Source organism: Chelonoidis abingdonii, chromosome 22 (genome assembly GCF_003597395.2).
Source record: "Chelonoidis abingdonii isolate Lonesome George chromosome 22, CheloAbing_2.0, whole genome shotgun sequence".
NCBI classification, from domain to species: domain Eukaryota; kingdom Metazoa; phylum Chordata; order Testudines; family Testudinidae; genus Chelonoidis; species Chelonoidis abingdonii.
Genome location: NC_133790.1, coordinates 3,123,381 through 3,150,716, shown reverse-complemented (window position 1 = coordinate 3,150,716; position 27,336 = coordinate 3,123,381). Strand labels below are relative to the sequence as shown.

The 27,336-nt window shown below is 37.0% G+C and overlaps 1 protein-coding gene across 2 annotated transcripts in view; it reads left to right on the top strand.

Annotated features, from left to right (window-relative positions):
• The window catches only part of KIAA1671 (KIAA1671 ortholog), a 120,873-nt gene that overhangs the window by 5,769 nt on the left and 87,768 nt on the right, over positions 1–27,336 (top strand). Inside the window, exons 4-5 of one of the 2 annotated variants that reach the window (XM_032769840.2) lie at positions 1,295–4,549; positions 5,475–5,597. In XM_032769840.2, coding sequence (XP_032625731.1) covers positions 1,295–4,549; positions 5,475–5,597 — 3,378 coding nt within the window. Of the gene's footprint in view, positions 1–1,294; positions 4,550–5,474; positions 5,598–14,895; positions 15,112–27,336 lie in introns of those variants that run through there. The other variant, XM_075060121.1, reaches the window with a different exon arrangement.

The following is a 27,336-nucleotide window of genomic DNA, read 5'->3' as shown; positions in this document are numbered from 1 at the left end:
TAAAGTAGGATTGAATCAATTTGCTTTGTCAATTAGAAAACTCAGGAAATCAGAAAGTTTAAAAGATTTATAAATAAGTTCCTCAGTATTAATTTTTTTATTGAACTAAAAGTCATTGAACTAAAACTTTTTTTAAAAGGTTAACTGAAAATTTGAGAACTAATTTTTTTCAATGCTTTCATAGGGCAGAAAGGCTTACTCTAATTATCATCATGTACTTCGACAGTGAAAATTACTAAAATATTGCCTTTATTGCAATAACAACAGATACAATCACTGAATGTAGATACTGGAAGTGTCAGAGCTCCCTAAAATTGTTTTGAAAATATACATGTGCACCCCCAAATCTGTTTAACTAACTTAGTTTTTCTTTAACACTATTCCTCTTCTAACAGTGGCTTAAGCTGTGAAATGTGCTCAGAATTGCTTGCCCCCCGCAGCCAGTAGCAGCTGTTCTTCATTATTTCCTCAAACTGCGATTCCTGATTATTTTATATTTTATTCATAGCCATTAGTAAAGTGCTCTTTGCCATAGTATCTGTCTCTCTCAAACAAGAATGAATTAATCCTTGCCACACCTTGATGAAAGAATTATTATTTCCCTTTTTAAAAAGAAAAATTAAGGCACAGAAAGGTTGTGTGATTTGACCATGGTTACACAGGAAGTCAGTGGCAGACCTGAGGATGGAAGCCAGATCTCCTGAGTCCTATCCCGGTGGCTAAGGCAGACCATCTTTCTTTCTCCTTATTTCTTTCTACTAACAAGTTCTGACTATCATTCATGAGCCTTCCATCCCTTACTGGCCTATACCCAAGATTCCTGAGGTCTCTTGCATGGCAGTATGGAGTACTAATCATTTATTTATTTAGCTAGCCAGTAATACCATTTCTTTTGGGAAAAGCTGGCTTTTATGAAATATGGTATAAATATTTATATTCTACTGTATTTTGTGTGACAGTGCCTTTTCTGGAGTATAACTTGACTTCAAGTAATCACTACAGATTAAAATATACCATGAAAGTCTGAATCCAGGAATTCTTCATACGTTTAATTTTAATTTGTTATATTAAAAACAATCAAAAGGTAAAAGAGTCTGATGTAAAGAGGGCTTATCCTGGGGTTTGCAAGTTTACCTTACACCAATATTTGAATCTGTTCGTTAGTTTGCTTAGGGAATAGTGTGTATGTGTGTGTGTGTGTACTAGATACATAAATACATACTAGGTACTATGATGTTGCAGTTCATCTATTTTTTTTAATCAACTTCTAACTTTTGAATTTTTTTTGTTTAAGAGTAAGGAGATGAAGCCTCCTCCTGGAACAGATTGTATTGAGACCTGTGCTATTGGGAATCAATGGAAACCACAACAGACTGTAAAAATAGCAGAGAAAGTTGGTCAGATCGAAAGAAAAAGAAGCTTTCTGAGAGAGAGGCAAAATTTCTCTTTGCAGGGTGAAAACTCTGTGTCAGCCACAAATAACTTTGAAAAAAAAATAAAACCCACCACTCCTCCAGAAAAGACACATTTAAAAACTGTCCGAGCCACCATGTTTGACCACAATGTCCAGAGGCATAATGTTGCTGCTGGTCACTCTGTAGTTGATCCTACTCGAAAGCTGGCTAATGAATTTGAAGGCAAATATGATGTTGTGACCTTACTAGGCCATAATAGATCATCTGGGATGGAAAAAGAATTACAAGAGAAAACTAGTTCAAAGAGAGAGGATCACAGTCAGTCTGATGTATCAGGATATGTAGCGGATGCAGAAAAATGTGGAAAAACAATATATCTAAATGAAGACAAGAAAATTGCTCATGCAGTTCCAGTGGAAAAATATTCTTTATGTGCGAAATGTGAAAAACCCACTCCTAAGCGTGTAGAGGACTCTCTAATTTACCAACGAATAGAGCCAAGATATGAAATCCTTCAGACTTTTGGTAAAAGAGCACTTAGTGAAGCTATTACAGTAGTTCCTGAAGATAAGGCTGTGACACTCCGAACTAGAAAATCTTCTGTGAAAGAGAAGAGAAAACCTGATGGGAATGTCTTACATGCTGATGAGCTGTGTGGGCTAGATAATAAAACTGACCCATTGAAAGAAGGTAGTTTTATTTCAGAAACTAAAGACATGTTGGAAACTTCTACCAAAAAGTTTACTTTTAAGGAACCTAAAGATACCTTCAACAGCAAATATACTTTCCATGAACAGATAACCGAGTACAATAAAAATCAGAGCGAACTGGTATTTATAACTGAGAAATCATCTTATGCTACAAACAAAAGTAAGGATTTGGGGACAGGAAATGAAAAAATGACACAACTGCATCCTGAAATGCAAAGAGAAAAGGATGAAATCTCTTTCACAGATAAAACAGAGAGCTCTAACATGACCAAATACTTTTCTGAGACAGCTGGTATAAAACCAGTTAGAATAGATGGCTATGAATCCAGAGCTGACTTGGGCCAAGATGTTATTTCAGCCAGTGCCAATAAACATGGGAGTCAGATTTCAGTGCCTGGATACAGCCAATTGTATAAACCCTTCATGGACCAGCATCCTAGCACAGAAGTAATAATTGCTGATAAAGAGAAATCCAGAGTTTTGGGATTAAGGAAATATCCAGACTCAAATTGTGAAAGAAAAGATTTAGGCTTAGATGTTGTAGCCCTTGAAAATGAGAGAGACAAAGTCAGATTAGTAGAACTAGAAGAAAAAGTCAGAAGAACCAGTAGTAGTGTTTCTGACTTTAAAATTTCAGAAAGATGGCGAAGGAAGACCTTGCCTCAGGACTCTAGCAAGCTAGAAGAAGTTGGCCCACTAACTCAAGAAAGGATTAAAAGGCTGAGTAGAATAGATTCATTGCAATTTGATGGAGGTGCAATAAAGAAAAAAAGTAAAAGAAGCAAAGATGAGATAGAATCAAAGGAGGTGAACCAAACAGTTTCAGTCAGTCCTGATGATTATTTGAAGAAGCAGGTTTCTCCTTTTGAACCAAAGGCAACCTATTTTGCAGTTACGTATCAGATTCCTGGTAAAAAAGAAAAAAGCTCTGTAAGTACTGTTAATGCAAATGAAAATAACCAAATCACTACAGTAGTTGAAAGTGCACCAGTTAATCTGAACTCTGGTTCTTCCAGAAGGTCCAAGCCTACATCTCAGCAATCCTATAAAAATGTACCGAGTTCACATTGTGAAGATAAGTCCCTAGAGGAATGTGTTTACAAGCATTGGGCTAAAGAGGAAGAACAAGATATTCTAAGTTTAAAAAAAATATATCCAGTGCTTGGAGAGGATGATAATAGGAGGTCTTGTGAGAGAGGGCTGGATCATGCTAAAGAGAAAATTATAGATGTTGATTCTTTCCTCTTAAAACAGGGCCTGAAAAATACTGTTCAAACTGATCTTAAAGGTAATGGAGGAAAAGTCTCCTCAAACCATGAGGTAAAATCCATGCAACACTTCAGGCATTCACACAACGACAGTGAACTATTTACACAAAAGAAGTTTGGGGAAGACAGTCACGATGCGTTCAGAGTAAAGACTGAAGATAGGTATAGATCTAGAGTTCTTGATATTGATGCTCTTATGGCAGAATATAAAGAAGACTACATAAAGGCGAGTGACATTCAAGAAAAAAAGGATGACCGGTTCTCTGAAGATCAGAGTATGTTTTATTGGGAGAAGTCAAAGTACAAAAAGAACGTGGCTGATAAAATTCCACCCCGCTATAACTGGAAAGGTTGGAAGAACTTGGATCAATCTGCTAGTATCACTAAACAAGGTACCTGTGCAGAAGAACACCAAAGGCCTGAGAATTTAACTCTACATGAAAACAGCAAAGAGAAACTGGAGTCCTGTAGCCAAGAATGGAATAAGCAAAAGTCCAAAGACAGAAAATTCAGTCCTCCCCATTGGGGAAAGCCTAGTTCACTTTCAGATAAACTTATAAATTCACCTGCTGACTCTGTTGGTACCAGAAAAAAGACATTTATTATTGATGAGGATCAAGAGAACAATTTAACATCTAGGCTCCAAAGTGCCAAGTACACAAATAATAAGGTACAGCCTGCAAATCCTATTAGTGTGGACCAAAAACTGGAAGTCAGTTTAACTTCTAATTTCTCCCCTGATAGTGGTGGTAGTGGCAGTGGCTTATTACAGAAGAAATTGTTCACAAAACAGCAGTTCACAGAGATGTCTGTGGATGATGTCTGGCACAAAAATATAATGAGGATCTCTGTAAATAAGAACAAAGAGAATATAAACAAAAACTCACATGAGAGTGACTTTTCCAATATGAAGAGCAAAGCTGAGTGGAATGACTATATATCTGGTTTTGGAAATGCAGTACCAGATTTAAAACGATCATACTCAGAAAAGAGCCGTCCTGCTAAAGCAAGAGGCAACATGTCTCTGATGCAAGAAGCAAAGGAAAGAAGGGACCAGCACCAATTCAGGCAAAGCTTCCCATTGGAAAATGAAGAAAACAGACTGAAAAAGAGGAGTGCATATCAACAAGAATCTTTCGCCCATGAAAATAAAAAGGTATTTACAAGGCAGTATTTGTTAGAGCACCTCTCATAACTGTGAAAGTGATGAAGAGATTTTGTCATGATTGCTTTCAGTCTTGCTGCTTAGAGCCAGATGCTTAGCTGGTGTAAATCAGCTGTGCTCCGTAGATATTGGTACCAGTGTAAGCGTATGCCAGATGAGGATTTGGCTTTTTGATTCTTCTTTCTTTCTCTTTAATTTCAAAAATCATAGCAGTACTCCCTACAGAGAATATCTCCTTTAAGAGCCAATACTGTAGTAGATATGTAGTATTCTTTAAAAAGTGGCAAATTACTTACTGACAATATTAAACTACAGCTTTCTTTTGATGTAGAAGTATTGTTTACAAATTGAATTCTTAATGCTGTAGGCACTATTTGTTAAATCTTTATAGTCACAGCTTTATAAGTCGATAAATGTAATGTGTTTTGAATCGGCATCTCAACTGGGCTGGGGTTTTTGCTTTAGTGAAGGGGAAAACTTTTTGTATAGATGAGTTGGTACTTTCCCTCCCCCAGTCTCCTTTTCAGCTACCGCTTTTGTGGTCTATTCCCTAAGTGCTGGCAGAGGGAAACCTACTGAGCGTTCTAACAAAAAGGAATTGATGTGCATCACATGTCCAGGCAGGGGTGCTGGAACTAGGTGTGCTGGGAGTACAGCAGCACCCGCTGGCTTGAAGTGCTTTTCATAATATACGGGGTTTACAGTTTTGTTCAATGGCTTTAAGCATCCCCACTATACAAATTGTTCCGATGTCACTGTGCCCATGGAAATGTTGCATAGAATAAAGTTTTTCTGCTTCAGTTAGCCTGCCTTGTTTTGTCTGCTTTGTGAACCAACTTTGAGCTTCCTATGTAGTTCTCATATTTGAAGTAAACAAACATTTTAAGTGGTATTTTTATGTACTATTTTGAAACAGGACTCTGAAAAAGAATGGACCAAGCAGCATTCTGACAGATCAGGTGGGAAAAACTTGACTGTAGTTCCTATCCAGAGAAGAAGCAATAGCTTTTATAAAGACAGAAGAGCACATAACTGGACGGTAGGCTATTATTTCTTTGCATATTCCACTCATCATCAGTTGTCTTTTTTTGTGACATTGAAATACCAACTACGCAATGTATCAGGACTTCACAGCAGTAGGAGCAAATACATTTGTAACTTCAGTGCAAAATTTTACATCAGGGTAATGTTGTTTTTCCCATGGGGTATCTTACTGCTTTCACGTTTGTGTTAAATCATGCAATATATGTAAAGCGCATAATTAATTCCTTTCTAGATTTTAAAGGAGGGACACTTGGCAACTTTTACACCAATTTCTCATAAAACCTTGGATTATTTAAAAGTAAATGGATTTTTAAAATGTTTTCACCAGTTACTCTTTGTCCCTGTTTGCCTTTTATTTCTCAGCATGGACAATGAAAATCAGTTAAGTAACTTTCACTTTTGTTTGTAGCCCATTGTAATTTCACATTTTCAGTGATACAATATTGGTTTTTAAGCACCACAGTGATGTTTTTGTTCAAAACTGTTTTGTTGAAATTTTAAAAACAAAAGTTGTGGAAACATTTCTGTTCTTAGGTTTTTGAAACCTGTTTTTACAAAATTAATTTTTGGGTCATGTTGAAGTTGAGTGTCCATTTAAAATAAAATATTTGCATATAATGCTATGAAAAGTATCCATGTTCATTTGTCAGCCAACTCAAGAGCATGTTTTTAAGGACTACAGTGATGGGAGGAGTTTGAAGTAAGAAAGAAAATGAAAAATTAGAATACAGCAAGAAGGAGGTACACAATGTAAAAATCCAGATAACTGCTAAATTTCTATTTCCATTGCTTCATAAATTATTATTTTTACCAGTAAGTGACTCCTGCATTATTTTTAACATCATACAACAACTAACCCTCTAAATAGCACTGACAATTTATTTGTTTATTTTTAACAAACATGCTTTTTCCAGAAGTTTGACACTTGACTATCTTTTTAAATTATAACTGGCTAAAAAGAATTGAGATGTTCTGCCGAAGGACATAACTGTGCAGTGTTTTGTTTGGCAAATGAACAGTGTGGGTTCCCATGTGCTCAGATACATCTTGCACCTATTTGCCTTTCTTGAATCATTTTCTGCAATCCTGTTGTGGGGACTTATCTACCTGCAGAACTAAGCAAAATGCCAGCTGACATGCAAAAATGAGAAATTCTGTCTTGCTAAGGTGATGAAAATAGTTTTTAATTTTGAAATTCCTCTACGTCTACTTACTATGAACTTTGCTTTTTAATCATATCAGATATTTAGAATTGTCCTTCATAGTTTCTTATTGTATATTAAGAATATGTTCTTTTACGTCTTTCCCTCCCTGATTCTTGATAAATGTAATTAAAAATGTCATGGAAGTTAAAAATACCCATGTTTAATAACTGGAACAAAAATAGATTGCTTTTTAAAATGAGACACTCTTTTGAAAGCTGGATTAAGAAAATTAGAAATGATATACATATGGGATACGTGGTACTCAGATTCTCCATGTGGCTAGTATTTGAAGTTCTCATTATTCCTGTTAAGCTTCCCAGTGTACATCAGGCCACCCACTGCCTCTTAGTACAACAAATGCAGGATCCATCAAGAAGACTGCAAATCTATCTCATTCCACCATTTTTAGGGAGCTTACCCCTCTAACTATTCTTGGTCCCTCTTATATTCTGCAAGATCATCATGCTGCCCTTAATCCTTTTTTGTATGCAGTGTTGAAACCTTTTTTTATAAAATTTAAGATCTGTTCAGTTTTTCCTTTGACTTTGGAAGTCCCTTCAGCTTCTAGCTTAGTTTCTACCTGATCAAATTGGAATTCCAGGTTATTTACATATGGGTGGCCAGCTCAAGGCCGGTATACTGTTCAAATCCTATTTAAGGCAATACCAAGATCTGAGAACTTCTGCAATAGGCTATAACCTCTGGCTGAGGTACTGAAGTGGGTGAGTGAGAGTCTGTGGCCTGCAATGTGCAGCAAGTCAAACTAGATAACCAGAATGGTCCCTTCTGGCCTTAAAGTCTGTGAGTCCAAGTTTTCTGTAGGCCTTGTGCTAGCCCTTTGCATAGAGTTGAGTTTCATCCATATGATACCAGATTATAACATTTTAAGCATAGGGTTGCAGTTGTGCTGTGAATGTTACCAAAATGTCAGTTTCAGAGAACAGTTCCTGGAAAAAGTTGGTGTGTCCTTGTCCCATTAGCTCAATCAATTTTGTGTGTTTCTCCTAATGAAAATGATTGTCCTTACACCTTTTTGCTTGACATCTTTGTTAATCTTTGTCTTAATTAAGCTGATTCACCTTTTTCCTTGTTTTTAATGTGGTATTCTTGTAATAAGATCTGTTTTAAGGGTGAAATTCTTTCTTCTCCCCCCACCAAGCCAAAGTAAACAAGCTGTTTGTCAAGATCTAAGTGTAAGTTTTGGGGGTGAATCTCCTCCTCATCTCTCCAGGTCCCAGCACCACCACTTTAGGGGCAGGCCACAGGCTAAAGCCCTTCTCTGTGCACATGATGTTGAAGGTGATCAGCTACTGAATTCAGATAACAATGGATCCAGCATCCTTCCTTTGCTCATAAATTCAGTGCTGCTTTCTGTAGCCTATGTGCAGCTGGCACAGAAGCAACTACAGTGGCATGTAGAAGTAGCAGAGACTTGTGTTGGGATTGTTCAAGTATCTAATATCCCAGGAGTGAGGTTTTCTACTATTTGGCTCCACCCAGAGAAGTGGTTTTAAGGTCACTTTGCAGCATTACATTCTTGCCAAGTGAGCAAAAGCAGCCTTTTGATACCAAGATTGCTCTTTAAATTAAGATTATAAAAGGTATAATAAAATGTAATTACTTAGTTTATGAACTGTGACCTTGTCTACATTTCTCTTTAATGAAAAGTTGCTCATTGCAATTAAAGAGGGGAAATTTCTTGGTTAGACACATTTTATAATTTCAGATGTCTTGGATTTTCTGTTAATGAAAATCTTAGATTTTCAAACAGTTTACTTTTCTTGAACCACATGCTATTTCTTTTTCTTCTAAGAATGTGCTTTCGCTCTGAGAAATGATTCAGTAAACATGGTATAATGAGTTCATGTTTGTTCTCAATTCCATATTAAATGTGATTAGTTCACAAACTGATTTCTAATCACCAGTCCTGCAAACTCAGCGTGTGATCTGAAAATGAAGCAGAGTTATTCCCTACTTGTGTTTAATTGCCTATTAGTAAAGGTTGTGCAGGCCAAATTCCACCCTAAGTGACACCTGCAAAATCCCAATCTCCTCAGTAGGCTTGCACAAGTGTAACCAATCAGAACTTAGTAAAGAATTCTGGTACACAACAAGCAAAAATCTGCACAGTCTCTTATCTGTCTTGGGTCTTCAGGGCTAACAGAGTACAAACTGATTTTGGTATTGAAGTAAGGTATAACTCAACTCTCCAGAAGCTGATCTGTTGAGTAGAGGTTCTTTTTACATTTCAGAGTAGAACTCTGCTTTAAATACTCGTATTCAGAGAATTGTAAGGACAGACTACCACCACTTCTAAAATAGGGTCTGAAAATGTTTAGTTTAACTTTTTTTTTTGCATAAATCATCTAGACTACTAGTTGTGTCAGGAGTCATAACTGACTTAAGAATGTTTCTCCATTGTCTTACAGGGCCAAATTGTAAGTTCCTCTCTCAAGTAACCTCCCATTTAAATCAGTAGGAGTTTGTCTGCTGGGCTGGTAAGGACTTCTGGGGGCCAAATCCCCAGAATATATGTTATCTGGAAATAGCATCTTAGGGTATGTTTACACTGCAGTTAGACACCTTTGGGGGGCCCATGCCAGCTGATTGGGGCTCACGCTAAGAGGCTGTTTAACTGTGGTGTAGATGTTCAGGCTCAGGCTGAAAGCCAGGCTCTGGGACTCTGTGAGGTGGGAGGGTCCCAGAGCTCTGGCTGAAGACTGAGCCCAAATGTCTACACCACAATTAAACGGTTCTTAAGCTTGAACCGGCTGGCACAGGTCAGCTGTGCATTTTTAATTGCAGTGTAGGTATACCCATAAGGATCCTGATTACATTGTGAGGAAGGAGAAGGGTACACTTGTTCACATCCATCAGAATGGTACTTTACTTATTCGAGTATTGGGGTGGCCGCGTTAGTCTGTATCCACAAAAACAACAAGGAGTCCAGTGGCACCTTAAAGACTAATAGATTTATTTGGGCATAAGCTTTCATGGGTAAAAAACCCACTTCTTCAGATGCATCCTTTTTGTGTTGTAAAAGGCAAGCATCACTACGAACACATCGCTGGTTTGAAATACTGAATTACTTATTCAGTATCTCAAACCAACAATGTGTTCGTAGTGATGCTTGCCTTTTACAACACAAACCCAAAAGTCCTTGGAATCTTTTCCCCATAAATTTCAAGTGTTCCACAATATTCTGATAAGAAAGGATTGGAAAAGTTTATAAATTAACAAAGAACCCCTTGCTTGCTTTTTAAAAAAAGATAATTGAATACAACACTGGAGCTTGAAAAATGGTCTTAATTATTGAACTTTTATAGTGTCCCCTTACTGTGAAAACATTTTGTTGAGTAACTGCAAATGATGTATTGAAAAATATAAATAGCCTTTAATTCATTAAGGCAATAGACACGTGCCTTTTTGAGAAAAAGAAAGTCTGTCTCATGACCCTCTCTTTCATAATCGCATGTTTGCGTACCTACACTTTGAGGTAAAGATGTGAGGAGATCCAGGCTTTCAAAGTTATCCCAAAGTTATACTTACACAGGTAAAACATGAACAAAAGCTGCTATCATTTGATACTGTGAACCATATCTGTCATCGGAAGATTAAAGCCCAGTATTCATTGGTCCTGTTTGTATAATACCCTCCCCATGTGGTGACTAAATGCATCACATCCATTCTAAGATCCTAGTTTCTTTCTGTAATTACTGGCAATGCAATGCATAGCTATGGATCACAGAGATCTGTTTGACTTTTTTTGACCACTGAGACAACTAAAAATCATTATCTGGATTCTTTCATGTTGTATTTTTAGTGAAGAGAAAAAACCAAACTAAATTACTTCTAATTATGTCTTTGAAAAGGAACTTTTTAATATGAATTCCAGAAAACTAGAAAATCAAGTCTTAAATATTACAATGTGAGTCTCAAACTGAACTTTATAGAATGGGCAAGGAAGCGTCTTAAGTAACTGCTTTGGGCACTGCTTTTGAGAAGGGGGTTGAGAAGATGGTAGCTGGTATCTTAAAATGATGAGAGGTGTGGAAGGGATGGTTAGGAGGAAAGTTTGCTAGGATTTTGGAAATATATATATTTAAACAAAAGCATAGGGCAAATTTTGGGCCTGCTAACCTTGGTAGCATCCTAATAGCCTTACCATTTAAACTCTTAAAACATTTGTTTTTCGGCGTAATTGGGTGAAATATAATGGTCTGTGTCAGACTAGATGGTGTATTGGACTCTTTTAGCATTAAAATTTATGAATATATTGTACATGGTTTTCATGACATTCTGCTACTGCTGCCTGAACTTGAAGAGCTTTCACTTATCTATACTAATTCGACTTCTGGATCCTCCTGAAGTGAGAAACTGCAAAGGTTTTTTGTTGTACTTTAGCTTTGTAATAGATTTGAACTGCAATGAATAACACAATCTCTGCAGGGTTTGTGTGAGAACTTTTTCATCATGTCACCTCAGGCTCAAGTGCTGAGGAAACACATCTGCTAACTTTGTTGATAGTAACTTCTTTCATGTTTTACTTAGCATTTCCATGTGTCTTTTCTCTCTGTGTTTTTTCAGATACTTCTCAAAACATTATGCAAGCTATAATTTTAATCTAAATCAGCTCTAGCTTCTATATCTATGGTTAGAAAGCTGTGGAACTTTTATTTGTTGATACATACATATAATATAAAATTATTTTGTTAAAGATGTTGCTGGTTACTTTTGTCTTAATTGTTTTTTTTTGATTTTTTACTAGAATATATTGCTCAAATAAAGGGTGACTCTGAAGCAAAGTAATCTAATTTATGGTTCCTCTTCTCATTTGTAGTGTAAGAGGAGTAGTTTGTCTGTATTTAGAGTTTAATTTCAGCTTTGCATGTAACTTAATCATTGGCAAAACAGTTAGTTGTAATCAGTGTAAGTTTTGTATTTGCCTACAAATTAAGGGAAGTGATTCATGCAGGAAATTATTACTATTTAAAAAAGATTTTGTTTGTTAGAACTTCCATACTATTAAAAATAGGGAATTACAGCAATGGTCTGAGTTCTACTGTTTTAATTCAGAAACTCCAGAGCAGAGTGTTTGTATCACTTTCGATTATCTGTATGGATCTCTAACTCTGTTTTCTAGCATGACATCCTCTTGACATTCTCTTCTGAGCAAGGGTCAACTGTAAACAGCACCAATTTACTACCGTGAGAGTGACTTAGCTTGCAGAAAATTCGGTTTTTGGTGAGATGTATATGTTGTATTATAGGGATTCCTCCAAGTTGCTTTATTTCTGGTAATTTAGTGTGTACAGTGCATAAACTACTGTACAAGGATTAAGATATGCAACAAAGCAAAATGTTTACTTATAACTCTTGTACAGAAGGGTACTCCGAACCTATCTGTTTTCACATTCTTTTGATGTCAGTATAGGTTTGTGATCCTATACATTGCTGTAGAGCAACTTGTTATTTTTGAGAAACAACTGTTACATACACAATCAGATCTTAAAAACAGCCACTTACTGCAGTTTTCTTAGCACTAAAACTCCCATCTGTATTCTAACATAGCATGTTTTTTTCTTCCTTTTCCTCTTGAATCTATCTTGCAGTTGATAAATACAGACCAAATAATTTATTATATTGGAACAAATTAAATAATTTTAGGATTAAGAAAATTTCTTCTAAGGGGATAAGCTAAAGGCTCTAATTTAAGCAGATAAACAGTTTCCCATCTGTGTTTCATTAGCCACTTCCCCCACCCTGTTTTAAAGGTTAATTCTTCATTAACTTAGATTTTATACGTAGATTTCTTAAATCTTGCATTTGACACTGTGGCATACATGACAGTATCTAGAGGCTTATAATAAGTTTTATATATTGTAGATATTAGATATTTGCTTACGATTTACGTTCTTTTTGCTGCTTCATTCTTAGCAAAAAGTAGGATTTTTGGATTATAGAATTGGCTGCAAATCAATTAGTCTCCATTGGCAAGTGCCTTATCACAAACACCCAGGCTATATAGCATAGCTTCAAGTTTTAAAGTGCATTTGGGCCTTCCTTTTTAGACTTTGCATGTAAAGTGAAGGACCTTGAGTCCTGAATCCCCTCTGCTTGCTTATATGTAAAGTGCATTTAATGATGCTTGCTCATCTTACAGCGAGGTAGTAAGGTTTAGAGTTTAAGTAATTTGAGATCTTCTGAAAGATATGCTATAACTGCGAAGTATTATGATAAACCATTTGAATGTTACAAAGGCTTCAACTGTATGATGTTTTCTCAAGTGATGAAAGTCATTATTTGCCTGATTTTAACAATTAGGGTCTGTGACCTAATTAGTAATCTGTACAACCTGGTTCACCTAATGGATCTAGAAGTCTTTATGTATTTCAGACCAAAAAAAGTAATTGCTGTTTCACTTAGGAGCGAACAGCCTAATAGCCACCTCTGGTGACTGAGCAGCTTCTGATCAAACCACTAGTTACACAGTGTGCTTATAAAAACAGAAGCAGGCTCTGGGTGGAGTCTAGAGTGGTAATGAGGCTGCCCATATGTACTCATTCTTTGAATTCTTGTTATATTTTTATTATCTAATTAATAGTTGGTTTTACAGTCCCTTGTCAATAAAACTGATGTCCAAAGTAAAATGATTAAAGAAATCACTTACTTGAGACTATAATATATAGGTAGGGATGGGTCAGCTAGTTTTTAAAAAAGTCATGAACTGACCTGAATCAGTTCTGAATCTAGTAGAGTTTTGGGGAATGTACTTTGGGGAAGAGGGTATACATTTTGGAAATGGAATAGATGCCCTCATAGTTCAAGTTGTCATGGATATCCCTTCCAGTTCTAGTCCTAGCCACTAAAGTTCTCTCCTGTGTCCTCACTAGGGGAGCTATTTCTCCCTCCCTTTATTGTACCAGGTGTTGAACTTCAGATCTCTAGTCTCTCTTAACTGCCATTTTTCTCTCTCAGAGTGCTTGGGACCAAATGCATTTTGGATGCAGCAAGCGCGACACTTTGGGCTAAAAGTGCAGTTTGCATCAGTCTTGGAAAATCAGAACAATTTACCAGCTCTGCCACAAAATGCCCTTGTTTGTTCTTATGATGGTAATGAAAAAACTGGTGATATTTTACTAACCCATCCAAAAATCAAGTGTATGAAGCAAATAAGTGAGTAGACACTTGCCAGGCTGTCTAATACCACTCTGTGATCCCTCTATTCCACCTACGGTGACCAGACAGGGGGTGGAAGGTAATAGGAGCCGACATAAGAAAAAGACCCAAAAATCAGAACTGTCCCTATAAAATCAGGACATCTGGCCACCCTAACTCCACCTCTCTGGATAATGAAGGAGCTTCAGTAACTCCGTTTGAAGAGGGCTTTGAAGGAAGTGTAAAGCAGAACTGGGGGAATCCCTTTTCATGCAGGCTCCTGTCGATTGGTTCCTCTCCCTACTTTAAAAAAGGGCATAAGACAGATATGTAGAAAATTGTTGGGAATTAATTGCTCCTGCTCTATCTGTTCTCTGACTTCTCAGTTTAGTGGGGAGAAATGTGCTTACCATTTACTCTTGCATTTCTAGAACTAGTGACTGAAAATGCTGATTAATAACTTCTAGTATCCAATCTTTTTTTCCCTTGTTTGGTAGCTTTGGCTTACTGATGCTGACAGTGATCCAGCAGTATGTAAAAAGATACATTGTGGAATCTGAGTGCCAATTTTCTCACTCAAAGGGGCATTTTTTGTATTAAAACCATGGTCTTCTCTTACCTGCATCTCATACAGCACAGGGAAAATAAGGTCAGTTAGCAATCCAAACCACTACTGTGGCATTAATAGCATTGTATAACCTGAGCCTCTTAAACAGCATACTTTTAGTTTTTTCCCTTCAAAATGAAGTTTTTATTCTTGTGAGGAGCAATCCAAACTACTATTACTAATTCTAGGCTAAGGCTTGTGCTGTGAGTTAACTATGTCAGAAAAGTTGGAGCAGTTAGATGCTAATAACAAATGGTGAGTCATCTGACTTCAGTAGCTCAGCTGCTGCTTAAAAGTAGATACTACGCTTGTTAAAGGCACAGTGCTCCATACCCTGCTTTATATCCTGTTAAGCAGACCTTGTAAATTATTCAGGTTGCCTTTAATGTGTTTGGTCTGCTTTTAAGTTCTATTGGAGGAAGGGAAGCCTCACTCAGAAAACAGAAACCAACAAAGATGGTGCTGCAGTGACTCTGGGCTTTGAAAGAATGCAGTACTATTATTGTCCAAGTTTGTTAAAGTCACTTCGGTATCTGTGGGTGAGTGGATTTTTTAGTTTGAACGTTTGGTGCTTAGTTTGACATTTTAATTTAATTTCCAAAAACTTCCCCTACAAATACTAAACTGTAGAGAACAGTTACTTTCCAGTCTATCTGAACAGTAACATTTCATGTTCAGAGAGAGATCTCTGTTTATTTTATTTGAAAATTTGGTTTCTTAATTGGAAATTAAAGGATAAAATAAGATATTATATGCACTTTTAATGATTCTGCAAATGCTTTAGTAACTGGATTTTACCTCTTATGTCTAATATTGAAATTATCAATGAACATAGTTTTGCTAATTGAATATTCATAAACATTCCTCTCTGCTTGCTTAAAAGCTATCCCTAAACTCCTAAAAATATTGCTTTCAAAAACATTTTTTAGCTGCCAAGCATGGCCACTGCCCAATATTTAAACATTATGGTATGGCCAGTGCTGCTGGGTGTAGAATTGCACTTGACCATTGTATTTTAACAGGTTTCTTCCCTGTGAAGTCATTAAGGCCTAAATTCACTTTCTTGCTCTCATTAAACACCTATTCAATAAAATTTTAATAGGCTGTTTTTACTGTGGTATTGTACTTGCCTTAAATGGCTGCTTTTGCTCTTTGATTCTAACTGTTAATTGTTTTACCCTTTTACAAGTTTGACAGTGTTTGAATAAAAGGAGTTAATTGTTGAGATAAGCCTGTTACTCAGTTTCAAAGGAATGCAAATTCTAACATAACATTGAGGCTTTTTTTAACTTATTCCAATATATTATCAAACGGACTGGTATGTTTAATTAAAGTTAGTCCCTTAAAGAATCACCTTTTTCATTTGTTTTTATAGATTAGTATACATGGCACTGTCTTCATTAACCTAATGCTGTTTTCAGCTGTAGGATCTAAATATGTTAATAAAGATGCTGATCTGTTAAACCGCTGAATGTTTGTTTGTTGCTTATTGAGTTAAACTTTGTTTAGAAATAGGCAGCAGAGAATTTGCTTCCCTCATTTAAGGTGTAATTCAGCAATCCCTTTTATATATGCTGAGAGTAGTTGCCCACATGAGTAGCTGAGTGGGGACTACCTTTTGTAAGAAAGTGCTTTGCAACTCAATAAGGAAGTAAGGATGGCAAAAGTGGGCCTTTTCTGTGTGTAGCACTAATTGCAAACTTGTTTCTGATAGGCATTGCTACACAATACAGCATTCAGACCTTCAAATATTTCTTTGGTTGAGTTGTTTAGTTGTATAATTATAGATTCTTAAAAATCAAACATTCTTTAAATTGCATGCTTAAAAAAGTTGGACAACTATAATAGGCTTTTGTAAGTAGGTGGATATCATGTATAGTTATCATTTCTGGGAAGCTAATAGATTTGTGTGAATGGCTTTGCTTTTGCAAATGTGTCGTGCGTGTCTCAAAATAGGATAATAAATCTGATTTTTGGATAATCCAAAAAGTGGGGTAGAGCTTTCATAACATGTAACCTTAGTTTGCAGTAAACCAGACCTCTATTGTATTTTCAGGGTATGTCTGTGTTACCATAGATATCATGCATTATTTGTTATATATATTTTGATAGTTTATTACATTATACTCTATTAAGAACAGATATTTGATTTCTTTAAGCAAGTTTAATGTAATGTATTTTAAGGTGATGTTTTATCAGAAAGGTCTTCCTCCTGTGTAGTTTTACACACATTAATCATACAACTCTCTACACCTATTTAATTTCTAGAGAATTATATTTTTGTTTTTGATTATTACTAAACATCTAATGCAGATCATGATGATTTCTCACAGTTCTTCTGCTGATGTTACAGGTGAAGGCTACTAAAGAGATAATGTGTCAGTTCTCTTTGTATATAATCAACAGTAACTGGAGATGTCTGAATTAGTTGTCAAGCTTTTTATAGAGTTATTTAATCCATTTTAGGGAACTGATATAACTTATTCATAAGGTGACCTACTTTAAGAAGTCAAAACTTTTATTTTTGTAATCCTTGTATAATCACATTTTTTAAGAAGTGCAATCTAAGAGTTACTTGCAGTTTCTCCCAGTGCATGTGTGTATTTGGTGTAATTACTTCTGGTTAGTGGTAGAATCATCATAACTGAGTGTTCTAGGAAAGTAACAATTGTGAAATTCAGTGGGTCTAATCACTGCTTCCCTTCCCTTGTGCCATCTAACAGGAAGTTTAATTTTTAGTTATTGTTTTGGTGATGCACGGGAAAGCTGTCAGGAATGGATTTTATATTTTTCCTGAATGTAGCAATGTCCAGGGTCACTTGGAGTACTTGGAGGAACGATTGGTGGGCCAGTCATCAAGGAATTGTTTCCAAATATACTCATGAATGTAGTAAGGCTGACAAATCTAGGTGCCTGAGAAACATAGCTGATGTGGGAGGTGGTGATCCAAAAGAGAAACATTCTCTTAAGTAAAGTAAAACCTGCTTAAGAGACCACCTCTGAAGAGAGACCACCTGTCATGAGTGACTATTTGCAGAGGCCATGGAATACCACTCCTCTCTGGTATGCAAACCTTTGAAGAGAAGACCACCTCTGACAAGTGACTATTTTTATAACTCCCATGAGTGTTTGCTCTTGGCAGGTTTCACTATATCTTAGTCGAAATCCATGCAGAGTGTTGGAGATTAAAACATGAAGTTGAGTTGGCACTCAACAGGGGGCCAGTGTAGTGAGTCGAGCATGTGCTCTTGACCTGCATAACCTAGGCATCGTCTATACTACAAACTTATGTGGGTATAACTACGTCACTCGGGGGGTGGATTTTCCATATTTAAACAAATGTTTACAAACTAATATTGCAAAATTGAGCATCTTGTTAAACGAAATGAATTCCATAATACTTGGGGGAGGAGGGGTGAAGTATAACCCAAAGTGTGTTCTGACCACCGGACCTTACAGTAATTTTCTTTTTTAAACCTTTGTGTTAAGGTCTCTTCTTCAGATGGTCCCAAAGGGAGAGTCAGCTGGCTAAGGTGCATGCTTACACTACATGTTACAATGACAGCATCTTGATACGATTAAAGAAATAAAACCACCAAAGAGTCATTGTTCTAGAGCCATAATATAGAAAAGTGCAACTCTTGTAAAATGGCATCTCTAATAGCTACGGCGACAGAGATTGCAGATATTACTACTACTGGTATGTGTTCTAAAGACTGACTAAGCTGCTTTTTCATTATAGGAGGTCCACCTATATCCCTACATGTCTGTTCTCCACGCTGCTGATCTACATGTATCTATCTCTCTCCTACCTGTCTTTTCTCTCATGTCACCCTGTCTCTTCACTTGATTGGGAAACCATTTTATCCATGCTTTAAGAAAATATCAGCTCAGCTCTATGGCAAATTCGTGACTTAGCAACAGCCGTGGTATACGTATCCATAATGAGCCTCCCAAAGCATGCAATTGATCCCTTCCCCCACTAAATTTGAAGAGAAGGCTTCTCATTCCTGTAGGGGTGTCTTTTTTTGTGTACATATTTACTGGCCTAACTTTGTACATGTTCCGATATTTAGATCACGCTTCAAAATTAAGGTGTTCATTTGGGCTGCCTACTGAATTTGTGGATCATTCTCCTTGTATTTGTCACTGGTACAGTATAGAGCATATTGCCTCTGCTTAAACCTAACCTGGGATTCTCCTACAAGAGAGACAGTGCCTCTCCCTATACACAGCTGCTACGCTTGTGAGCAGAAGTCTTCCTCTAGAGCTTTTTTGGTACATAAAAGAGAGTTGTTGGCAGAGTGTTCTCTGAGAGCCCCTTGACTTTGGAATTCACTCTCTTGTCCCTGTCTCCATCTTGTCCAGAATAGTATGAATTTGTTGACCTTCTGGGCACACTGCCTACCCCATCTCTTTAAAAAGCTGTTTTTGGAGGGGTGGCAGTATTGTAAAAATCTTAAGGGTGGGGGAGATTTTATTCTTCATTTTTTTTTCTTGCTGGCTTATGGTTTCCTGTGTGTGTGGTTTTATTATTGTTAGCTGTACTTTTGATGGCAGGGTGACTGAAGAGATAGGAGATTCACATTTAAATCTAATATAACATTATCAATATCCATATAGCAAGGGAGTATCACTGGCATTAGTAAGACAGTAGTGCCAACAGAGGGAAGCTTTCCCTCACAGAAATATGATTAAATGAAGCACTGTCATGCAAACTCAATTTTAGCAAACCTGACTTTAATTTGTGTAAAATCCCTCTTCCAGCACTTAACTAGTGATTTAAAGGTGATGTGGAAGGAAGCGAAATCCTTGGAAGACATCCAAGTCATTGCTAAAAATAAAAATAGATTTTTGTGTAGAACTTTAATTGTTAAGCAAAACCATTTTCTGATTAGTACACAAGAGAGCGCTGTTACACTACAATAACTAATGTCATTGCTGGCAGGGTTCCACTCCTTGTCTATTTTAATTGGAGAATTTGCATAAGTAAAAATGGAGGATCAAGCCTTTTTGCTATAATTGGGAACAATATTAAGTATAATTTCCTGTACACTTTTTGTATAAGATACAGCAAATGTGAGTTTTGTGTAACTCAGTGACAGTTTTACATTGAATAAGATAAATGTAAACTAGAGATGAGGAGAAAGTATGTGTTTCTTTGTTTCGTTTTTCTTTTTTCAATGTTCTAGGATTGGAAAACAAAACAAATTAAGAGCACACTTCTTATCCTGAAACAAATTTAAAAAAATGAATTATTTAACCTGATTTCAATATCTGTGTAACCTGATTTCCTCAACTAAGACTTTGATCTAAACTTGTTTTGACTCTTTTTCTGCTTTCCCAGGCTGCTGTCTGTGCCATTAATGCTGGGAGACAGCCAAGTTCCCACTATTGTTTCTATTCTCTCAGCAGATTTGTGACTTGTTAATACAGCCAGTACATGTTTACTGTATGAAAGGAAATGGCATTTTAGAGAGCTACTTGAGCGTGGTGAAAGTAGTTCTTTGTATTAGACTCTCCTCAAAATATGACAAAAGTTCATAACGTAATGCAAAGTTGCCCTGAAAATGTAACTTCAGCCAGATCCTGGAGCCTTGAGTGAAGTTTGCAGAAACAGGCTGGTTTATAAATAAATGAGACTGCACTTTGCACAAGGCATGACAGATGTTAATAAATGTAAGATATATTCCTGTAGCTTACTTATATAAAATTACAATTCATAATAGGTAACCAAGTACCAAACAAATTTTGTAAATACAGAACAGACATTAATGCAGCTGCATCTGAAGTAGCACATAGTATCTATTTCGTACTGCTTAACATGACTGCCTTAGAGTTGAGGAAAGGAAATAAAACGTATCCAACTGAAAATACTGGAAGAATTTCAGTAAGCAGAATAGCCTTCTAAACTGATACTGGACCTAGACATCAGAGCAAACTATGTACTTATCCTAAAAGACACAAACTTAGTCATTTTTGAAAATGTTATCAATCTACCCCGGCTGGACTTTTTTTCCATATAATGAGTCTTTCTTTAAAACATTTATAATTATAAAACTTTCCCCAGCAATGGTGAGCTTTCGGTGGGCAGAGGCTGTACATGTGTATGAGAGAGTGATACCAAATTCTTCAGCCAGATGACGATAAAAAGTCCCACTTCTCATCTTGATATCAAGGAAGGTTTAATGCTTCTTAAATAATGCAGTTTAAAAGTTTTTTTTTGTCTGACTGGTTTTCAGTAATTATGTCCAAACCATCACATAACATAGCTTGTTCCAATAAAATGTGCAAGATTATCTTTTATCCTTCACTGCTTGAGGTTAAGCCATGATTGTGTCATAGAAATAAACACGAATTGTCAATATTCCTTGAGGAAAGGGTAGGCTGTTTTCCAATACATTTACTATATGCACGTTGGTGCGGGTTTGCAATATGATAAAAAACCAGTAGTTAAAGCTGGGTAATAAATTGTATAAAATTTCACTTTGAAGCTGTACATTCTGTTGGTCCATGGAAAACAATTATTTGAAATAGATGGGAGGATTATGCAGGTTGCTTGAGTTGTACTGGCTTTTTTAATCCATTATTCAAGCTATAACTCTATCTGTCCAAAGGCCTGTTTAATACTTCGACGTGTACATGTGTAGGCCAGGTCCTGGCCTCAACAACATCTGCTTATCTGTCTACAGTAAGGAATCCCTTGGCATAGGGGAATTCCCAGTTGTTGTAGCGTGGGCCCAGTGACTTCCAAACCACCTGCTCGCTACTTGTATTGACTGTTTCTGTGGTGAAATCAGCAGTTAGTTGTTTAACAGTGCATACTAACGCAACAAAACACTTCAGGGCAGGAAGTGATAACCTAGGTAAATCAAAACGACATGATGGAATTGTAGGGAAGCAGAGTGTAATAGTCCAAACTGGAATTTTCCCTGGATGCCAGATTTAACATCCCTTCAATTGCAAAAAAAAAAATAAAAAAAAATTGTCAAGGGATTTTTAATGATTGTTACTACATGGGCCTGAATTAGCAATAATACTTGACTCATATCAATCAACTTGAGATGATGCTACTATACTTTGAATTCCTATCCTTCTTTTGCTTATTGAGATGGTTTGACCTTGAGCCTCTATGTATAGCAAATCATTTTAGTAGTTTCTCCTTTTGTCTTTGTAGTTTTAAACAGAAGTAATTTATACTGCTGTTTTGTCTTTTCATCCATCATTAGACTTTCTTCAGATGGAGGAGGAAGAGGATTATTTAATCTTAGTTCCACGTTCTGCCCTCCAAAAAACATGCTGAGCCCCTGTTGTAATCGAGAATACTTTCATGTAGCCAAGGGAAGAATTTGGCCTTCAGCATTCCTTTGTATAGCTTCCTTATGCAAATAGTTCTTTCAATGCCTTTAAATCTTGTATTGTATTTCTTGTTGACGTGTGTTGATGATCTCGACCTGTGAGTTATTTATTATTTCCAGCGTAGAATCTTTATGCTGAATCAAGATGCATTAATGCAGTGTGCATTTTCTGAATAATACAAAAGGGAGACCTTGAAAATGTTCAAATCTGATTGTTCTTTCTCCTTGCAGCTTCCAACCCACTATTGTGAGGAGAGATTGGATTTACCAAAGCAAAGTACTAATATAAAAAACTCCTACCTACACAAAGAGCAATAAAAACACTTGCAGATCTCTGAAACACTGTATTTCAAAATGTGAATCTAACGCTAGAGCTCTTAAATAGAAACTTTTCTGAAATTGTCCTCTGTTGCATCTACAGATCTGACATTTAAAGGAAATAAGGCCCAAAGTATCTGCTCACTAGTCTTTCTTTTGGTAATTTGCAGTGGATGCCATGCAATGATCTCACCAAGCAGGGCAATAATAAAATGGGAGTGGAACTCTTTCTGTGAAATTAGGATAACTCTAACTTAATAGAAATCTGAAAGCAAATGCAAACCCTGCTCTTCCACAGACTCCCTATATGAGTTTGGGCAAGTCACTTAGTATCTCTGTGCCTCGGTTCCCATCTGGGGATAATAGCACTTTCCAAACTTGCAGGATTATGTGACAATAAATAAGTAAATTGCGAGGATCTCAGATACTAGGGTGATGGAGGCTTTTATTTTGTCTTAATTGAAATATTGTCATTTCCTTTAGATAACAAATTCACTTGACATCAGCTGTCCATATATATGCAATTTCCCTTTTCTCCCTTTTTGATATTTGGATTTTCTCTTTTCCTTTTTCTTTCCTTTATAATAAACGGTAATAAGTCACCCAGACCAGATGGGATTTACCCAAAAGTTCTGAAGGAACTCAAATGTGAAATTGCAGGACTACTAACTGTAGTCTGTAACCTGTCATGTAAATCAGCTTCTGCACCAAATGACTAGAGGATAGCTAATGTGATGCCAATTTTTAAAAAGGGCTCCAGAGGGGACCCCGGCAATTACAGTACGGGAGGCCTGACTTCAGTACTGGGCAAACTGGCTGAAACTATAGTAAAGAACAAAATTGTCAGACACATCGATTTAACATAATTTGTTGGGAAATAGTCAACATGGGTTTTTGTAAAGGGAAATCGTGCCTCACCAATCTACTAGAATTCTTTGAGGGGGTCAACAAGCATGTGGACAAGGGGAATCCAGTGAATATAGTGTAATTTTAGATTTTCAGAAAGCCTTTGATCTCAAGGTTCCCTCACACAGAGGCCTCTTAAGCAAAGTAAGCTGTTAAAGTTCGGCTGATTCATAGGATAAGAGGGAAGGTTCTCTTCATGGAAATTGGTAACTGGTTAAAAGATCAGAAACCAAAGGGTAGAAATAAATGTCAGTTTTCAGAATGGAGAGAGGGTAAATAGTTTTGGTGTATCCCGGGGCATGTGTTGGCTTTAGTCCTATTTAAACAATATTCATAAATGATCTGGAAAAAGAGCTTATCAGTGAGTGGCCAAATATGCAGATGAATGCAAAACTGCTCATGATAAGGTAAGTGCAAGGCAGACCTGCAAAGATCTACAAAAAGGATCTCTCAAAACTGGTGACAGGGGCTAACAAAATGGCAGATGAAATTCAAATGTTGATAAATGCAAAGTAATGCATCATGGAAAACATAATCCCAACTATACATATAAAATGATGGGTCTCAATTAGCTGTTACCTACTTCAAAGAAAGAGATCTTGAGTCATTGTTGAATAGTTTCTAAAAACATCCACTCAATTTGCAGCGGCAAGTCAAAAAAAGCAACAATGTTAGAGTCATTAAGAAAGGTATAGAATAATAAGACGAAAATATCATATTTGGCCTCTCTATTCCATGGTAACGACCACATCTTGAATACTGCGTGGCAATGTGGTTGCCCGCATCTCAAAAAAGATAATACTGGACTTGGAAAAGGTTCCGAAACGGGCAACAAAAATTATTAGGGGTATGAAACGGCTTCCATATGAGGATAGATTAATAAGATTGGACTTTTCAGCTTGGAAAAGAGACAACTAAGGGAGGATATGATAGAGGTCTGTAAAATCATGACTGGTGTGAAGCAAGTAAATAAGGAAGTGTATTTACTCCTTCACATAACACAAGAACTAGGGGCCACCAAATAAAATTAATAGGCAGCAGGTTGAGAACAAAGAAAGTTGTTTTTTTGTTTTCTTCCCCCCCACACAATGCACAGTCAACCTGTGGAACTCCTTGCCAGGCTATAACAGGGTTCAAAAAAGAACTAGATATATTCATGGAGGATAGGTCCATCAATGGCTATTAGCCAGGATGGGCACGGATGGTGTCCCTAGCTTCTGTTTGCTAGAAACTGGGAATAGGCAACAAGGGATGGATCACTTGATGATTACGTGTTCTGTTCATTCCCTCAGGGCACCTGGCATTGGCCACTGTCGGAAGACAGGATGCTGGGCTAAATGGACCTTTGGGCTGACCCAGCATGGCTGTTCCTACATTCTTGTTATTACTATTGCATTGAAAAGTTTGTGAGATTCCCCAATATACAAATAAAGCTACTTGGTGCCTGCCTCCGAGCTTACATCTGAAAGGAAGGCCGGATGCAACAAAACAGTAGAGGAATGTTTGAAGAGAGACAGGTTGACAGTGATAAGATTATGTGGATGCTGAGCAAAGACTTGTGTATGCTATAGTGGAGCAGAAATTTGAAAAGCTAACCTTTTTTTAAAGTGCAAGTAGAAATAAATGCCATTGTCTCCTTTTTTTATTTTCTCTCTACCAGTTTGTGGTTAGTTTTCTTTTGCATTTATTAAAACAGCGATTCCAGGGGAAATGGGGGTTTTTCCAGTTCCAAAAAGATCCAGAAATGTTTTGACAGATTCTTCAGGGGCATTGCTGAACACACACATCTTCTTTGATTGCTTGAGATTTGGCCAGTCTGAGATGTAATGTGTTATAATCTTAGTCTGCAGTCTGGCTAGACTAATAAACCTGTATTTGGTTAGAGATCTTTACTGCAGTTTACAGATTTTAATGTAAATATATTTATCATATGCTCAAAAAAAATTAACATTTTTGCTGCAGACTTTCCTGATGTATCTCCCCTTGTCCCTCGCAGCTGAGGTGGAAGGGTAGTACTGAATGCTCATAAACATAATCATTCAAAGTACTATTGTATATTTTTAGCATGGCCTCAAGTTTGCACACTCATACAGTGTTTACATGGAAACAATTCAGAGTGCATATAGAGGTGTAGCGTGTGTGTGTGTGCGTGTATGGAAGGGGATGTTTTCCTGGACATTTTAAATAGTTTTTTGCCTTTAGGAAAAATATATTTTTCTTAGAATTCATATTTTGGGGATTATATCTATGGTACTGTGGCTCATCGACTCGTAGACTTTAAGCAAGAAGGGACCACCATGATCATCTAATCTGATCTGCACACTGTTGGCCACAGAGTCTCAGCTTCCTACTTCTGTAATAGACCTGTAAGCTCTGACTGAGTTACTGAAGTCTTCAAATCATGATTTAAAAACTTCAAATCACAGAGAATCCACCAATTAAATGCTTTAGTGAAGAATTACTAATCTTACATTTTCAAAAACTTGGATTAAAGCTTCTTACTCTTAAGGTTAATTAAGATTTCAGTTTGTAAGAGAGAGTAAAACCAGGTAAAAAATCAATACTTTTATAAATCATTTTAAAAATCAGAGTGAAAAAGATGGCAAGAGTTCAATAGAAATTTATGGCAAAATCTTATTTCAGTAATATGGCAGTCTGTTTTACCTCTCGGACTGGAAGTGTCATGAGCAGATATGCACTCTGTCGTTGACCCTATATCACAGGATGTCACTTCAGCTACCAAGTGAGCAGTGCTGCCTCGCCCATTTTCATCATCTCCTAGTCACAAACATACATAGTCTGTTTATTTTACACCACATGTACCTTTTAATCCTCAGTTTCCACACATTGTGGACATAGGACAGATATACAACAGAAGGAACCTTTCACCTAGTTTTTTCCCCTCTCTGTTCACCCTCTAAGCTTCTCCCTTCACTTCTTGTTTCTCCCAATTATATATCCTCCCCTTTACTAAGCCCATTAGCCCAACAATTGCCACCAAATGTCAGTAATCACTCACACCCTCTATAACAGGCTGGTTGATTCCAGTTAAGCCTGCAGCCTTCTCTGCGCTACGGCTAGTGGTGTGTCATACCTGCCTCAGAGAGTGTGTTAGTGGAATTTTTCTCTTCCAAGCAGTAGCAGCCTCTTGCAAAGTAACATGAATATTGACTAGGGATGTAAATATTTTAAAAAGTACCCATTTAAACTATTAAAATTATATCGGTTAACCATTTAGTTCACAATCTATCCCTGGCTTGGTGGGGTGGGAGAGGTGGGGAGGCTCACCCTGCTCTCTCTCCTCGAAGGCGGAGTACAGTGGGCTGGGGGACAGTTTGCATGCATGTGGTTGGGCACACCGCGCCTTGCTCTGATCCCACCCCTTGCTCTCTGAGTTACTAGGCACTGCAATATATTTACAATGAGACTAATACTTATCAGTTAACATTTTACTTTATCTTCTTGTTAGTATTGGGGATGTATGTATGTGAAGTGTGTTATTGCTAACCTAATCTTTATATTCCACCTTGATTAAATTTAACCATATTCAAATGTGTGTGTTCTGTGTCCTCCTTCTGGGAATGTGCTGATCTAACTAATTACACAAATCTTGGAAGGAGAAATCTTCTTAAAATTCGATATGAATAAGTTTGGAACCTAGAATAAGATTTTTAGGAAATAACGATTGCGTTGGAGCAGATACTTGAAATTTGGCATTTGATGGCATTTGTATCAGAAATGTGCCTTTTGCTAAACCCATGAAAATCTGCCCAAATTTGGACAACCTTCAGAGATTTTAGCTGTTAAGCTCTAGGATGTGCAAACTGCAGTTTTTTTCCAATGGCAGGGGTCCTGTGAAAAAAACAGCATGTAATCATGTAACTGAAGACTATATCATCACGCGTGTGCACAAGGAGCTGAATTATGGTTGCATAGATAACTTGACCTGTGGCATTTCCTAACTTTTGAGTGCCCCCCCCCCCGCTATCTTGCCCCATCACTGTGGTATTCAACTATTTTTGGGACGTTGGATATCTGTGCAGGGGAAGTGTAGATGTGTACCGCACAGTCAAGGCATGCTCCTGTGGACTGGAGGGTCTCAGTTTAGATATGTGTGCTATGGGATCACTGCACTCTATGCAAAAGGTTGTTCATGTATTGAAGGATGGCTCATGTGCTTAC